This window comes from Drosophila serrata, unplaced genomic scaffold (assembly GCF_035046125.1).
Source record: "Drosophila serrata isolate PLE 108 unplaced genomic scaffold, ASM3504612v1 contig_382, whole genome shotgun sequence".
Lineage (NCBI taxonomy): Eukaryota > Metazoa > Arthropoda > Insecta > Diptera > Drosophilidae > Drosophila > Drosophila serrata.
The window spans coordinates 581,253-599,133 of record NW_028257280.1 but is presented as its reverse complement, the minus strand read 5'-3'; the positions used below and the strand labels follow the sequence as shown (position 1 = coordinate 599,133).

The window sequence follows — 17,881 nt, the reverse complement described above, 5'->3', positions numbered from 1 at the left end:
TGCCAATATTGCTGCAAGTGTCTAACGAGAAAGAAAAAAAGGTGAAGAAACTAAAATCCAACTAAAAGTGAATTTCGATCTTGAGCTAATCCAGCTAATCCAAGGCCCAATTTGAGCTAATCAATCGAACGAAGCACAGCTGCCCGGCTCGCGAAATGAAGGTAAGAGCCCAAGGATGCCGCCGCAGTGAAAGTTGGAGCGATGAATGGACTGATTTGTGCATTTCTTGGAGTTACCCCCACACTCTATATATATGTCCATATCTCGTTTATGCAATTTCTTTGCCAAACAAGTTCAAGTGCAAGGCATTCTGCGCCAAAACTCGTTTGCCACACATCGTTGACTCTATTAGCTAAGCCCCCGGGCTGCCTCAGCATTTCTCTCTCCATCTCGATGGAGAGATGACGATGCCCTGGTGTTATGCAATCGGTGGATAACCCAAAAATCGATGCCTCGCTGCACTCGATAGATTTTCCCAAAAGACCTTCATTCACTTCATTCACTCGGAACCTTATGTCACAGAGTAAAAGAAGACCGAAACAGTTGACCCGCCGTGAAGGTAGAGTGTCATGCATAATTATTATGTCAGAGCCACACTTCTACTCGTCTCGCGTTGCTTTCGAAAATCGTGAAGAAATTTGAATAGAGCTCCAGGTGTATATAGTAGCTGCCAGGCGGAAGAAAACGGAAGGCGGAGCAGGTGAGGCGAGTCGCAGACACGTAAAAAGCATAAACGAGTCCAAAAACTGAACCTACCGCAATTAATTTAGTAGTCATAGTTGAAGAAATGTCGTTTGAATATCTCTGGGCAAGCGAATGACAACGAATTCTGCTCATTCACAATGAAGCAATTACACTGGCCTGCAGAGATTCAGTTTTATACTTTTTAATAAATTTACACTTGTGCTTAGGATACAAAAATACCAGACACTTGTTTATGTTTACTTTATTTAATTTAAATACCCGTTTTGATTATTTCTCAATCTCTAATGAAAATCATTCCTTAACATTCAATACTTACAATAATTCTGCTTGGAAAAAATTGTACAAAATATATTTAGATTTATTTTTTGGTAACCTTCAAACCGAAAACTTGTTAGCCAGTGTAACGGCAAATATGCTAATTGAATGTGAACACGGAAAAAGAGAGCAAACTCGTTTGGGATGAGAGCGCGCGGCCGTTAAGCCGGCAAGCTCAGCACTTTCACTCTCATCTTCGCTTCTCCGACAAAATATTGGCCATAAACAAAGAGCAGGCCAAAATAGAGAAACAATGAAAGAAACCACAAGCAATCATAGCCAAATGGCTGTGGCAAATATTGGCCAATAGTTCAATAAGCCAATACCATCCGATTCCTCCCACAACCATATCAGCCTCGAATTGCATTCCACTAATTGCTCCAGCTCCGAAACATAATAAATAATAATTGTTTCGCCACATAACCGCCTCGCCATGCCCCGCCAATTAGCTTTCAATTATTTTAATTACTTTTCGCCCCTGTTTATATATTTGTTTATGCAATCCCGCAATTGCAGAGCGAAGAACAACATTGATTTCGCTTAATTTGTGCTATTTGTATGCAGATTGCAGTGCGCCAGGGCTAAGCCCCCTCGAATTGTATAAGAAGACTGGCCCAAAGCCCCGACTCCAACATATTTGGCCAGTCATAATTAAGGTTGCGCCATCGGGGAATCGATCAGGAGAAAGGCTGCCTGCCAATTTAATTAATATTTTTCAAGGCGGCTCCACTTTAACCCAAATGGAAAATAATTTAAAAAAATACTAATTTAAAACGCATTTGTCAAAAATATCAATAACCATAATGGTGTGTTTCCCAACTGACTTGCTGTTGACCCGATTTCGTTTCAATTTCTATGCAATATGTTGCTTTACTTTTCAGTAAGTGGATTGCTCAAAGTCATTGAACAAAAATCAAGTCAAGCAGAGAAATATATATAAAAACTATTCCATTTCAATTATGAACACTTAAACTCGTTTTTATAACCAAAAGCTTGTAAGTCAGTGAAGGAGTCATTTCCGACACTATAAATCATATATATTCTTGATCAGCATCAACAGGCGAATCTTTTAAGCTGTGTCCGATAAAAATTAAATTTTTTCAAAAATTTCATATTTTTATAAGGGGTTACATCATTAAAATTGTCAAAAATCAACAAAAATTTTGATTTTCTAAAATTGTGCAGATTTATTAACCTAATCAAAACTAACACAGAACTGTTTTCCGAATCGAAATTAAGGCATTTTTGGGTTAGTTATGATCCGATTTCTGAGTCCCGAAATTAAACAGCCAACGTTTTTATTTATTATTATAGATGGTATATTATTTCACTATATATCACTAAATTATAGCACTTAACCCAAATAACTAAATCATAGTTATATATTTAAAGTAGGTGTGCATTCTGAACAAATAGGCTATTAATTTGTAAGATCATTTTTAAATGTGTAATAATTTAGAAATACCAATTTATTTAAAGTTGATTTGTAATCTTATAAATTTTATAAGTAACAATTAAATTACTCAGTTGGTTAATCTTCCAAATAACAAGTGATCATTGTTTCGATATGTTTAATTATGGAATTAAACGTTGCAATTAGAAGGGCCTTTGCACTTCGCATTTTGGCGCATTAATGGGGCATGAAACCGCACTGTAAACACGCCCAATCGCATCAGACTCTTGGCTTCCCGCTTGGCCAAATTGGCTGTTGGGCCATTTAAGCCACCTTCCACCCCCTTCAGTAATTAGGCAAAGTTCGCTCGACTGTTAACCAAGCGAAAGCCACTGACGTTGGGGGTAAAACTGGCTTTGGGAAGTTGGCATATGCAGAGCGGAGTACTGGAGTTCCATGGAGTACTCCCCCGTTGATGGCGGATTATGATTGCATGTGGAGGGGATATGTGCGTGTGGGGCTGACAGTTTTCAGTTGACAAATGAATGCACAACCTCCTCGGTGAGGCAATCGGCGGAGCTCTAACCCAAAATGATGCCTGATGTCTGGCGGTGGTGCAATGCAACCATCACCGCAACTGACACATTTTGGCAATTGAATTTCCCCGCTTTTCCATTGTTACAGCTGTCACGAGGAATTTAAACTGATTCCTAAACCGATTACGCAACTTAAACTGTCAGTTTTTGAATGGTTTTATAAATGAGTGGCTATATATTGTTCATATTTCTTCAAGTCTTCAACAAAAGTTGCATAAATCTTAAGGGAAGACTTGTAGTTATTCTAATAAATAAGCATTTCTATTTGCTCTTATGAACAGGTCCTCAGCCTGAGCCTGCTACTGGTGGCTCTGCCCCTGATGTGCCAGTCTCTTCCTGCAACCGACAAATCCTCGCTCTCGCTGGAGGACATAGACCTCACGGACAACGAGCCAGGCGAGAGTGTCAAGGAGTCGCAGATCCACAAGCGTTCAGGCAGCTTTGATTATGTGGCGCACCTGAAGTCCGGCCTTCTGTCCGGCATAGGCCAGGCCTCCGCCTCGATTGCCTCCGGCAGTTCCGGCGGAAGCAGCGGCGGCGGGGATAGCTACAAGTCCCACGAGGTCGTTGTCCATGTAAGTTGGACTAATTTCTCTGGTTTCCTGAGATTATCTCTAAAATCGGAGTTCAAGAAACTAAAGTAAATTGATTTATGTTGAGTCCCCAATTATATTTCTCGATCATTCCACAGGGCAATTCGGTGGACTATGACCCTTGGTCCTTTAAGAAGTCCGTGCTAAACACCATCTTCCAGGCGGTGAAGGCCATCACAGGCGGGGTCACGGCTCTCAAGGGCCAACTGATCAAGGGCAGCGGCTACGCCCTGAGTGCGGGCGGCAACCTAGTGGCCGCCGGCGGAGACAAGGTCACCGACGTGGGCAAGTCGATCATCAACTCGGCGCACATCAACTCGCACACATACGCCACTAGTCACTCCTCCAGCGGCGGCGGCGGGCTCTTCGCCAAGCTGAGCTCCCTGTCCGGAGCATCCTCCGGCGGCAGCAGCGGTCACAAATCCCCACCACCGGTCCTGCACACCGAAAGTGAGTATATCTTTAAATGATTGGAATTATAGATCTTTAGAACTTGCTAAATGCTTGCTTGAGTTACTTTTTCCTTCCTCGACTTGGCCTCGAAAGCACCTCGATAGCCTCCTCCAAGTTCAGTCGCCGTGGCCACGCTCCGATTGCCCCCCGCTTATGCAATGTCTTTGTATTGAACCAGATCCATGACAATTAAGCCGCCTAGCGGCCAATACATACAGGCCCAGCCCCCAGCTGGCCAAAACGGAAGAGACGGCTTCGGTTGCTTCGACTTTGGCCAAATCAGAGCGTGGCGCGTGCATTGAACTCTTCGCCGGCGGCAACTTTCGTTTTTCCCAACTAACCACTAACCCGTTCCGTCTGCATTTGCGTCTGCCACTGTCCCATTTTGGAGTCTAAGAGTCTCTCCCGTCTCTCCCCCTCTGTTGCAGCAATCACCACATACGAGATACCCACCGGCCACGCCAGCTACGGTCCGCCCTCGAAGCCGCCGTCCTACAGCAGCGCCACCCATCAGTACCTGCCGCCGGTGGGCGGGTCCAGTTACGTGGGCGGCGGAGCGCCCTTCAGCGTCAGCCACCCGGCGGCCTTCGAATCGCCGCCGAGCAACTATCTGCCATCGGCCTACGGACAAGATGGTGCGTAAAGGGAGTGGGTTTCCATTAACTACATTTAGGGGTTTGGTTACCTGTAAATAATAATTTCTGTACATATTCCTTTTAATCTAACCCAAGGTTAAGGGTTCTCTGTATTTATTTGACATTTCTTAGGAATCCTCCAAGAAGTGAGTGTAGATATTATAGATAAACTATGTAAATATGAAGAAAAGATGCTGGGGAAATCAATTTAACTGTACCTGTAATAGTTGTAATTAAAGTTACTCTTTGATAACACCTAAGATTTCCTCAACACTTCCATAAAATATCTATGGTAGCAGGGGTAAACTTCAATATTATAAAAATAGGAATATATAAATACCTATAGATATAAGATATACGATTTGTGTTAGCTAACTTCCAAACATTTAAAATGAGATAAACATCATATTTTAGCATTACCTCTCCGAAGTGTAAAAGTTTCCATAAAAACCAAAATCTATCCACAGCAAAAAGATAAGGTAGTTGTTTCTCCAAACATATTGAATATCTATATACATTTTATGTTTAAAAATTTCAAAAAACATTCCCATAATGACAGGCGTTGGCCTGCCTCATCAGCCCGCAATCGCAAATCACTCAACTAAGTTTGCATATACACTTAACCACCGCCCTTTGCACGTCCCTCGGCACATTTCCGCAGAGGAAAGTGAAAGCATCGCCATCAGCTGCTCATAATTCGTTAAGACGGGGCTGAAATGCCTCAGCAGACATTGTAAATAGTGTAAATATTAACACCGACTCTCACTTTCAGCCGCCAAAGTTGGGATAGGACAGGCTTGGAACTTGTTCCAATGACACATTTCCTAGGCTAAGTTTATTCGATTTTTTAACACATTGCGCAAGCGACCATTAATCGATTCATTGTACATAAACGCCTATGAACATGTTTTAATAATAATCCATCACGTCATCTGTATATATATATAGTACCTAAGCGAACTGTACAGCTATTAATTGAGCCATTTGCAGTGGCCACATGTCGTATACTTGATAATATTGCGCATACGTATTTAGTCAGTGGCCCATTAGGCGGTCTAGCGAGAAACCTTCGATAGGAAATTCTGAAAAACCAACTACTACTACCACGTAACGTCTTCGCCCGCCGTCTCTCATTCAGCTAACCCCTCAAACTAAAACCGGAATTCATCTTAGATCATCAAGAAAATCACCTGAAAATCATCATCAGAACGCAACGGAAAAATGTACAAAAAAATGTGTAAAGTAAACAATCATTTGTACGAATACAAAACTAAAGTCATCTAACACCACACTTACAGAGATCAGAGAAAAAATAATAGTAGGATACTTTATTATTTTATTACGACACCATAATCTTGCTTTAATAAATTTTAGTAAACTATAAAGTATCAAAAAATGATTTAATAAAATTCCTAAATATTCTGCGTACAGATGAATTAACATTTCACAATGTTTTGATTACTTTAATAAGCATAAACATACATTAACTTTATTAAAAATCTTAAGCAATATCACTTAGGACTATTATTTTTTCTCTGTGCAATCCACAAAAGACTTACAAACATACTCGTACCATGACCAAGTGTAAATACACAAAATGAAAATGCAAATATTTAAGATACTGGTTAATCTAATGAACTCTCACTCATTGCATACACACATCAATCTCAACAACAACAACAACCACACCAACAATCACACTACACTCAAAAAACCAACAACAACAACGACGCCAGCCACCAGTGCCAATAGCAATGATTTTAATATCTACGGACGCCACACCAAACTGACAGATGAGGAGGCCCGCAAGGCAGCCCTACAGCTCCAGGAGATCCTCAGCCTGCTGCCCAACGGAAAGACCGAGTACACGGCCTCCAAGACGGTGGCTCTGGACACGGGAAGTGGTCCCACCGGCTCGGGTTTGGAACAGGCTGAGGTGTACAACAGCTACGGGCTGCCACTGCCCAATAACCTGGGCACCCTGGAGTCCCTGTCGCACACGGAGTCCATAACTGCTGCCTACAATCCGGTGGCCTCGAAGAATCCGGCTGATGTGTACCACCAAATGGCCAAGAGACCGAGTGCCGAGGAGCTGTATATCCAGAAGCATCCCAATGAGGGCTATGACTACGCACCACCGCCAACGGGATCAGCTGGAGCTGCCACTACTTCCCACGCCCCGACCGCCGTCGGAGGCCAGCGATTATCGGGTGGAGAACTACCATGCCTCCAAGAGCAACGCCCTCAAGGATCTGACGCCCATCATTGCCGCCCTGGAGGTGGCCAAGCGGAAGGGCAACCACCACGGCAGTGGACCGCCCGTGTACTCCATCGAGAAGCAGGTGTACAAGCAGCAGCCGGCACAGGCACCCTTCCAGTACCTGCCACCGGTGGTGCAAAAGTCCAAGTACGTGTACAGTGCACCACCACCGCATCACCACAGTGGTGGCTACAAGGTGCGCCGCCATGTGGCGAGTCCCAAGCATGCCAAGCGAACCGTCTTCCGGCCGCAGGACTACGAGATCCAGGATCCGCTGATGTTCAACCGGCTGATGGATGTTTAGGGAGCCAGCTGGGAATCCTAGTTAGGCCTCGTCATAGCTCATAGTACTCTAAGTCATGTGCAGCATTTACTTGTAACTTATTTATGTTATCCTAATCACTATCGCTATCTTAATTAATTATTTATTGAGCTTCCCGATGGTTGGCAATAAAGGCGAACCCCACATTGCATCCCGAGCACCGCATGCCCCCAAGAATCAGCACCACTCCCACTCCCACCACCACTTTCACCTTTCTCTCACTTCCTGCACTGAAAACCAGACCAAATGGGCCTCCTTCTCACCTCTTACGCTCTCTTTGCAGTCTACCATCCGTAGAGGACGAGGCGGAAGGACCTCTGCGGACCTCTGTCCATCTCCACGTATCCTAGCGTTAGTCAAACCGTAACCGTTCCTGCCTATTCCGATAGCTACATATATGTATCCGCTGTCACTGTCCTCCTCATTCTAAATACAAATACCACACATACATATATTTTCCATTTCGATCTGAATCTAAATCTGAATCTGAAACCGAAAACCATTAGCGGGCGTCACAAGAGGTGCAGTGAGTTTGCATTGTGACTAAGCTCCCCATCTTAAGTATAAGTATTTAAATTAAATAAACCGTTGAATACATTAGTTTTGCTGTTTCAATGGGATTTATATTAACTAGCAAAAGGGTTGATACCCCTGAAAGTATAATTGGGAAATTAGTGAAATCATGAAATATTCGTTAAAACAATATTTAGGCGAATGTAATACCTCTTCAGGGCAGTTGCCATTTAATCCGACTTATTTATTATTCTTACTTATTTAAATTAAAATACACAAACCAATTTGCGATTATTTAAATCTCCAACGGTATTTTCAGTTATTTATTTTTTTACCTTGCAAGGATTATAATTTCAGTTAGAAGGTCAGAAAGCAGTGAAGGAGTCGTTTCCGACCCTATGTTTCATATATATTCTTGATCAGCATGATTAGCCGAATTGATCTAGACATCTCCCGCAAGAAATTTTTTTTTTCGAAAATTTTCAAAATTTTATAAGGGGTTACATCATTAAAATTGTGAAAAATTGACAAAAAATGCAATTTCTTAAAATGTTAAATTGGGTATACAGATTTATTAACCTATTAAAAACTATCATAGGATTGCTTTCCGAATTGAAATTAATGCATTTTTGGCTTAGTTATGGGATTTTTAAGCATTGATTTATACCAAAAATTGCATATAAAAATATAGATAAATATCGATCCAAAGAATGCTATTATAATGTTAGTCAGAAGCTTATAACTCACCAAGGAGTCATTTCCGACCCTATGTTTTATATATATTCTTGATCAGCATCAACAGGTGAATATTTTAAGCCATGTCCGACAAAAATTTAATTTTTTCAAAATTTGCACAATTTTATAAGGGGTCACATCATTAAAATGTTCAAAAATTTACAAAAAAATGAAATTTCTTAAAATTGTAAATTTAGTATGCAGATTTGTTATTCTAATGAAAACTAACGTAGAACAGCTTTCCGAGTTCAAATTAATGCATTTTTGGCGTAGTTATGAAATTTGAAAAACTGTGATTTACCCAGAAAATAACATATAAATATCGATTTAATATAATCATATTTTAATGATTGCCAAATATCGGAAATATTTGAATTCGACTTCTCGAAGTTAACTTCATTTCTTGTTTTAAATACTCGTCACAATATCACTGTAAGCTTATATTTTTACTGGTTTTTTAAAGGCCAAAAGCTGTTAACATTTCACTGTTAACCATTTTTTATGGCCTAAAAGTATACCTTAACAACATTTACAAAAGTTTATAATCACAACACGAAAACAAATTTCTCTAAAAAAATATAAATATTCGTTTGAAATCAAAGAAGAAACTATATTGAACATTCTTGTGAAAGAAAGATCAATATTTATTCACAAAAATCGAATTTCTTTATAGGGAACTTTTTATTATCGCTTAGAAAAATCTCGGGGAGACAAAAATCTCGCACACCCGTGCAATTAGGACCTAGAATCAAGGAATCTCTGGAGGAATTGGGAAGCTATCTCTACTCAGTAGTAGCCAAATGTGATGTCGTGCAGCGGCTGGGCATTGCCCTGGGGCAAGGCATAGTCCCTGGCCAGCTGGTCCAGGAGACCTGCTCCTCCTCCGCCGCTGCGTGCCTGGGGCTGGGGCTGGTAGCTTGGCTGCGGCTGGTGCTGCTGCTGCTGGACGGGTCGAGAAGGCACGGAAGCCTGGGAGTGACCAAAGCCCACGGGCTCCAGCAGCGGACGACCACCGGAAGCGGGGGCCAGGAAGCCTTGGGCGCGGGCGCTGCTCGGAGCGGGAGAGGCGGGCGGAAGGGCATACACCGGACGGGAGATCCGCACATTGGAGGGTCCATCGCCGAAGCTCTGGGACTGGGAGTAGTCTGGCTCCGGGCGGGCGGGACGCTGGAGCGGCGAGTACAGGACATCGGTGGTGCGCTGGGCGCCGGGTATCTGAAGGCGTGGCGGCGCTGGACCTAAGGATGCCTGCTGCTGGTGCTGATGATGCTGCTGTGGCAGAGGCTGTGGCTGTGGCTGAGGCTGAGGAGCATACTGAATCCGACGTGGCGGCTCCTCCTCCTCCTCGTATTGCACATACTGAGGCTGAGGTTGCGGCGGCGGTGGCTGGGGGCGTGGCACTGGAGCGGAGTGGGGGCGGGACTGGGGACGATTAATCCGCTAAGATGAAGAAGAATTAACTATTATGTTCCTATATATATTTGTATAGATAATCTTTAACTCACATATGGTTTCTGGGGGCGCTGTGGAGCCGGCTCATCTGCGTAGTCGGGCTCTTCCTTGGCTGTCTCGTCCACCAGGGTGGGTGGTGCCACTGTGATGCCCTCGCCGGAGGGTTGGAATCCATACTTGTTGGCCCCGTACTCCACCACACGCACCTTGCCGGTCTCGTCCACATAGCCATACTTGCCCTTGACTTCGCCGGTGGCCAGTTTGGTTTCGATTTTGAAGGAGCCATCGGCACCCTCGTAGCCATAAGTGTAGGACCCATCCTCATTGTGCCTGGGAGGAGGAAAAATTGAATATTTGATTTAATTTTAAGTTATATCTTGGACTCACTTGTTGATCTGCTTGAGTATGGGCACCGGAGTGGCCCTTTCCACCTGGGCAGGAGCGGGATTCGTGCGCAGGCGCAACGGCGCTGTCCTAGGTGTGTTCTCCTGGTAATCCTGGTAGTCCTGAGACCTCGCCAGACCCACTCCACACAACATCAGGCAGCCGACGAAGAGAACGCGTTGCATCTGAAAGAAGAAGTGGAAGTAAGTTGAGCTTCGCGTCGCTCTATGCGGATAGAGTTAGGGCAACCGGTTCGCTAATTGTACCCTGTCCGGCTGAAAAGGTTGAATTTCCATCTCAACTGGACAACGGAATACCTTGACAGTGTATCCGCACCAAGAATGTCAGACGGCGTCGACGGCGACGATGTCTACAAAAGTCTTAAGTCTGGCTGGCTTTCTGCCTTTCACTTTTTCCGCCGGCCAATGACACCCTCAATGCCAAGCAGGAACCAATAAACACAATTGCAAAAATACACTCAGGGAATTAGTTTACATTAAAGTGTATTTAAAAAAGTTGTAAATGTTGTGTAATTTATTGGGAGAAAGGTAATGCTACTATAACATTAATAAGATCGAGAGTAGTATATTAAGTTGTGAAAGGAAAGGCAAAAAGAGGTTTTCCTCAAAAGCATTAGATAATTATGAATATTTAGCAATAAAAATATATTGAATTCTTTTGATATTTCAAATGATTTAACTCGAAATAAACCCAAGTCTGAGTGCATTCGCATTGAGGTTGCATAAATCCCCGGAGGAGGCCCTCCTCGACACCCAATACCGACTGACACGCGATATGGCTTGGGCAGGGTTTAATTGAAGGCCCAAAGGTGGTGGAGAGAAATGCGGAGATGCAGCTGGAGTCGGGATGCAGGGAATGCCAATTATCGTCTGGCCAGCCTCCCACATGGACCGCGATTGGGTAATCCGGCAGCGAATTCAAGAGATGGGAGCAAAAGACGCGCCACACTCACACATCCGTGTTGTGTGGAGCTGGGAAAAAGTTCCCACACTTGCCGAAAAATGTGTTGCAAGTATATATGCTTATGTGTAGATGTGGATAGGTGCAACTGAGAGTCTGGGAAGGTGCATTCAGCGGCATGCAAATGCCAAAGAAATTTGCCAGAAAATTACTGAATCAGTAAGTTACAAAAAAAACAACTGACAATGCATGGAAAATTGCTCATGCAAAGCCTCAGAGAGAAATATGTGAATTAATGATTTGAAGGCTGGAATATATAACAGATTTACCACATACATACATATATATTTAAATATTATTTTGAAATATATTATTAAGAGAGACTGCTACCAGTTAGGACATTGCTCTTTTGAATTAACTTTCTGTCAATTTAAATTATTTAAATGAATAAACTACATCTATTAGGGTCCTAAAATGTATCCTTAAATTCCTTAAGCTCTACTCCTTTGATCAAGTAGAATTTTATTTTGGTTTCTATTCCTTTTTTGGCCTTTCGGACTTTGGCATTTTTTTTTTGTTAGCTTCACCATTCCGCATGCCAAAACCTTTCACTATCTAGGCTTAAAGTGCCGCAGCCTTGGCTGCGATGGACAGGTATATAGATACCAGTGCAGATACAGATACATTTACACTGAAAGAGCCATTTATATACTACCAAATATATATGAGCTGAAACAAATATGCTTTTTAGCTAACAACTTTTATATATTTTTATAGAACTAAAGAGCTGTTTAAATTATAGAATCCTTTTCTAAGATATATAAAAATTTCCTCAATAGGTTACTGTTTATTTTCCCTCAGTGTACAGACGTGCACTTGGGGGACACAGTGCTCCGGCGGCACAGATTCCAACTGGAGTTTCGACCAGAAATACTGACCAAAAACCTGGCTGGCTAACGCCGCGTGTGAACTCAACTGAGCCAGCGCAGCAGCCTTTGATATTTTCGCGCTTGGATGGATGCATGGATCACGGGGAAAAGGGGGAAAACTAAGTATTTGAAGCGAGCTTGTTAGTGGAAACTTTGGTTGATTGAGGCTCCTGCAACTATTTCGGTTTTTCATCTACGATTTTCAGAAAAAAAAGCTGCTCTGCTTCTGCGTTAGTTCCATAAATTATGTCAAAATCTAGTTACCAAATTGGGTGCTGGAAAATGGATAATGGAAAATGTGTCGCTGGCTGAACAATTGCGATCGGGGGCTGGGAGCTAAATTAACGGTTCGCTCGAATTTGCATAGCAAATTATGCGATATTTGCACAACATTCGCCGCAATTGATGGTGACGTAAGTCAGCCCCTCCGATCTCTCCATCTCGATCTCGATCTGGATCTGGATATCTCTATATCTCGATCTTATGCCACGCAGGCATAAGGCATAAGGCATAAGGCTTGAGGTGACCTTTGCTATTTTATTGCCCCGTTATGGGCCTTTGCCCACCCGCCCACTCACATACCACTTTCATGTTGGATCGGCTCTATTGGCAGTCAGATATTTCGAGTCGAATCAATTAAAGCCAGAAAGGCCTTCACTGGCAACACCCAAACGGGCTGACTTGCTGGCTGAATGCGAATCCAAACAAAGCACTTTCAATTCCCCTAATGAACTGCGACGACGACGACTGGAAGGGGTCTGGTGGTATATGTCAGCAGTGGTGTCTCTGGGGCAGCTCGGGCCGTGTCTCGAGGAGATCGGATCGCGTGGAGTAATGACTTGGGAACCGGACGGCAACTGAGCCGCCCAGGTTGTTGTATTTCGCTTTATATACCCCAAGATTGAGCGAGGAAAACCTTTTCCGAACTGCTCCCATAACGGACCCCAGAAACACCACAATGGCCAGCCACAAGACTTCACCAACGAAAGGACGGAGAGCGGGCTCATTGGAGAAATATGAAGAGAGAGAGAGAGAGAGGTTGAAGCCGAGCTTGGGCCATTGACAATTCTCTCTCTGTGCTTTTCATCGAGCTTTTCTTCATGAAAACCAAGAATGGCCACTAATCGATGTATATTGGGGGTAATAACGGTGAAAAGTAAATTAAAATATTTTTTTGAATATGAAATATACACTCTCCGGTAATATATATTTCTTATTTAGGCAGAATTTAAACATTTTCTTCATCTTTATGCGTAGTTTAATTGTAGCTTCTTGTTTCCTCAGCAACTTCAAGTTTGTACAAACCAATAAAAATGGAGTTTCCTTCCTCTCTTTTTTTATCATGAAGTACCAGAAAATTAAATTTAATAAATTTAACAAATTACTTTTCCAAAATCAGGGCGGAAAAAGACACTTACAAGAGGCATGGCAACGTGGCCGAATGGATAGTCAATTGGGCAATTAATCAAAACTGTAAGGCCCCTAAAATGTTGAAAAATGAAGCAAAGCCAAAAGTCCGAATGGCTAATGAATGAATGAAAGCCGGACAAAGTGAAATGAAGTGTTGCGAATGTCAGTCCTCCAATGGGATGGGAGGTCCCCTTAGACCCTGACCTTCGGGCCAACTTTTGAGTAATTTTGTTCACTACATACACTGTATTATTGATCAGCATGAACAGCTGAATCGATCAAGCTATGTCCGAGCAAAATTAAATTTTTTCAAAAAAATTTAAAATTTTATAAGGGGTTACATCGCTAAAATTGTCAAAAATTGCCAAAAATTTTAGTTTTTCTAAATTCAGAATTGAGTATACAGACTTATTAATATAATAAAAACTAAGATAGGACAGCTTTCCGAATTGAAATTAATGAACTTTTGGCTTAGTTATGAGTTTTTTAAGCATTGATTTGTAAAACAAAAGTTAATAAAAATATAGATAAATATTGACTCAAAGAATGTCAGTCCTCCAATCCGGATGGCAGGTCCCTTTATTACTATTTATTTTTCATAAAGTTTTCGTCTCATATATATATTGACGGTGCGTATGCGTGATGTCAAAGAAGGTAATTTCAGGATAGAACCAGAAACCGAGTCAGAATCAGCCAAGACAAGAACATCGAGTGTGTGTGTGTGTGTGTGTGCTGCACTCCACACCTTTTGCAATGGCCTTGTCGCCCCACTCACTCCATTGGAATTAATGACACACCACAAAGTCCCGCAACGTTATTGCCGCAAAAGCATACACACAAAGCACAACAACACACAACTAAGTCAACGCGGGGCAGAGCAATGCAATCCACAGCTTGGGGTGTCGGTGGTGATAGTTCAGCTCGGAAACTGGTTACCTGGTTACCCGGTTACCTGGCCACATACCAGACCAGGAAACCGAGTCAGTCGTTATTTAAATACTCTCCATACATATTTGCCTCCTCCAACTGCCGTCCCTGATGCAAGGTAGGGAGGGTGTCAGTCTTCAAGTGCGTAAGATTGTTACTTCCCATAGTTTTCTGAATATCTGCTGGCCACGTTAAATACTAGTTTCTGACCGGGCTCGGAGCAAGGGGAGGGGCTGTACTGAATGGGCGTGAACCTGGACTTGTACGCACTCGCAGACGCACTTGAACGCACATGATCAAGGTCATTGGAGTTTGCGGAATAATCTCTGGAGGTTCACCACGAAATCTAAATACTCTGATACTCTAGTTCTTTATATTTTTATTAACTTATTAAATTATAAATATAATAAACCTTTAAAATAGTGTTGAAATAGTTTAATACAAATATTATTTTATCTTCAACTCTTTAAATATCTATGAACCTCTCACACTTTTTCCTTAAGTACTTTCCTTTTACAGAAAAAGCAAAACCCTTAGTACTTCACCGAAAAATACGTTACTATACGAGCTATAAAAGCAACAGGAATGGAAGCATTAAGAAGCAGAATCTACCGCCAACGCATTTTGAATGGCATCCATAACAATAGCCTTCGCTCTGGTATCTCCTCAAAGAAACTCTGTGGAATTGTAGCAGCTGTTCCCGAGTCACAAGGCACCAAGTCACCAAGTCACCAAGGCACCAAGTCACCAGCCTCAAGCCACCAGTCGCAGGTCCCACAACAAAGCAGACCAATTTACAGGAAATTCTCGAGTCATGCCAACGCCCCAGCAGAGGCAGACCAGTTTTGCTCCGCAAAAATTATATAAACGCTGAAAATGTGCACAAATAATGCCCAGCTCAATTGTGTGAGTGTTTGCATTGGTCTACCATAATGGGTGCAGTCTGGACTTGATTCTTCGTCGCTAACGTTTACAGTTTTGACTTGGCCAAAAGCAGGACAGTGGTGAGGGAACCACAAGACCAGAGTTCCCTGCATCATTCAAATTAAATATAAAACTAATTGCGCTTTGAAATTGATTATGCAAGAAAAAGAATTGAATTAAATTACTTCCCACCATTAATCAATTGAATAAGTTAATTAAAAGCCAATTATGCTAACGATGAGATAAGTATCTCGATGATTTGGACCCTACCTGTCGAGGGCTATTCCGAATTAACCCCAAACCACTGCACAACACAGCACTTGGCTTACAGCACAGCATAGCGTTTGGGCCAACTGGTCTGACCATTGGTAGGTAGCAGTGCATTTTGAAAGTGGTTTGGGGCCAGAGCACAGCACAGCACAGCTCAGCACATTGCATAAGTGCACCAAATTCCACTCAACGGCTAAAACCACTTGGCTTTTCTATCTGAATCGGCCACAGTTTTGTGCTTCGATTTTGTTTTTTGTTTTTGTATTTTTCTGGTGCCTATCCAGTGCCCGATCATTCTGTGTTGACGTAATGGCCTAACGATTATTGGCCACTTGCTGGGCTCTGCCTCACTTGGCCAGGCTGGGACTGGGGCTGGCCTGGCTTCGATATCGGCGGGCGGGGTGGCTTAATTGAAGCGGAACCTGGTAGTTGGCCAAATTGAATGCCAAAGCAGATACTTGAAATATTTCTAGGCACTGTAAGTAGTGGAATTCCTAGAGCAATATATAAATATTTCAATTCCAAGGGCTTAGAAAATGTTTCTTACAGTAGTATAAACTGTTTTCAAGATTTAAGATAATTAATCCACCCAGCATTCTTGTGTTTCAGGTCTCAAAACTCGATTTATTCCACACAGACAAGAACATAAAGTATATGGTACATAAACAGTATATAGTTATTATTTAGATTACGTGTGTGGGGTGTGCGGAGTTGACTGATTTATTTGGCAGTAACAAAGTTGACATTGTCCCCTCCTCTCGGACACTTCAGTCGCTGTCTCTCCTCCCGTTCCCTGTACCAGCAGATCCTTCCCGGGGACCTACTTCCTGCCCGTATAGTCGATGCTGTAGGAGCCCGTGTACAGGTTGAGGTTCCTCAGGGAGGGATGATGCTGCTGCGGCAGTCCTGCGTAGGGTTGCTGGTGCGGCTGGGGGTTGTAGTAGTTGTTCTGCGGCTGATAGAAACGGGGCTGTGGGGCAGGTGGGTTGTAGTACTGCTGCTGGGGGGGAGCGGGGCTGTAGTAGGGTTGCTGGGGCTGCTGAGGGGCATAGGCCTGAGGCTGCTGATGGCCACGCCCGAAGTCGTTGAGACTGAATTTACTGGCCGGCGCCAGGGGTCTGTTGAACTTCTGATCCTTGTAGTAGACGGCCGGGTCTTCGCGGTACTGACCGTCGTCCAGCTCGTTGGGACCCAGCGGATACGGGTTGCTGTTGGTCAAGGTCGGGGGCGGGACATTGATGTGGCTGCCGGCGGGCTCGAAGCCCCGCTTGCTGGCCCCGTACTCGATCTCCCGCACCTTGCCCTGGTCGTCCACGTAGCCGTACTTGCCGTAGACCTCGCCGTTGGCGTACTTGGTCTCGATCTTGAAGCTCTTGTCCGCCGCCTCGTAGCCGTAGGTGTAGGATCCGTCGTCGTTGTGCTTGTCGATCTGCTTGAGTATGGGCACGGGCGTGGTGTAGTCCTGGTGTTGCGCATACGCACTGTGGGCCGCCACCACCAGCAGGAGCAGGGTCGAGCTCAAGGGCTGTAAGAGAGGCACAGCGCAGTTTAGCAAACTCGTAAACAAAGAGATATAAATACATTTGCATATCTAAGTCTCTTTTCCAGGTCACACCCAGCCGTAAAGGCGGCAATTACCAATGAACTCGGCTCTGGCTTTAATGAGTCCGCTTTTGAGCAAGTATTTCGGAATAGATTCCAATTACTGGTGGCAATTATCACTTGCCAGGCATTCACTCAGGGACAGGTGGCCCCAAAAACCGGTTAAATAGACCGCAATTTTAGAATCACCTGCGCAAATCCATACCTTCCCTCGCGCCCTTACCAATTTCATTGTTCTGCCGAAATTCGCTTGGGTTTCCAATCAATGTCGAGTCGAGTTTTCACCAATCTCCAAAATATATATGTATATATGTATATTCTTCAGGCACTGCACTCTGGACGCTCTGCACTTGCACTCGAGACTCTGCGAATCGAAACGACAAACTCGAAAGAAAATCAGGGCGTGCAACGCTTTTTATACCGCCACCAACATTTCGCAAAAGCGCGCCAACGCCAGGGGAAAAAACTAAAGCTAAAGCCGAGCCGAAGTCTCTGGATCGGTGATCAGCTGCGATCAAGAAAACGAAACCGAAACCGAAACC

The 17,881-nt window shown here is 43.5% G+C and overlaps 3 protein-coding genes across 3 annotated transcripts; 1 reads left to right on the top strand and 2 right to left on the bottom strand.

Annotated features, from left to right (window-relative positions):
• Positions 1 to 155: 155 nt before the first annotated feature.
• On the top strand, positions 156 to 7,867 carry LOC110186358 (uncharacterized). The gene is given in 6 exon segments (XM_020955505.2): positions 156 to 161; positions 3,291 to 3,584; positions 3,701 to 4,052; positions 4,484 to 4,690; positions 6,427 to 6,872; positions 6,874 to 7,867. Coding segments are annotated over 6 exon segments (1,686 nt in total). The 3' UTR covers positions 7,255 to 7,867.
• Positions 7,868 to 9,182: 1,315 nt separating this feature from the next.
• On the bottom strand, positions 9,183 to 13,113 carry Cpr97Ea (cuticular protein 97Ea). Its single transcript, XM_020956051.2, has 4 exons — positions 12,789 to 13,113; positions 10,360 to 10,541; positions 10,026 to 10,302; positions 9,183 to 9,960 (listed from the first exon to the last, which is right to left on the bottom strand). Exons 1-4 carry the CDS (start codon positions 12,795 to 12,797, stop codon positions 9,307 to 9,309), a joined length of 1,122 nt encoding a protein of 373 aa, XP_020811710.1. The 5' UTR covers positions 12,798 to 13,113; the 3' UTR covers positions 9,183 to 9,306.
• Positions 13,114 to 16,340: 3,227 nt separating this feature from the next.
• On the bottom strand, positions 16,341 to 17,730 carry Cpr97Eb (Cuticular protein 97Eb). The gene is made up of 2 exons (XM_020956006.2): positions 17,563 to 17,730; positions 16,341 to 17,262 (listed from the first exon to the last, which is right to left on the bottom strand). The coding sequence occupies exons 1-2, from the start codon at positions 17,569 to 17,571 to the stop codon at positions 16,558 to 16,560; spliced, it is 714 nt and encodes a 237-aa protein (XP_020811665.2). The 5' UTR covers positions 17,572 to 17,730; the 3' UTR covers positions 16,341 to 16,557.
• Between the last annotated feature and the right edge of the window lie 151 nt (positions 17,731 to 17,881).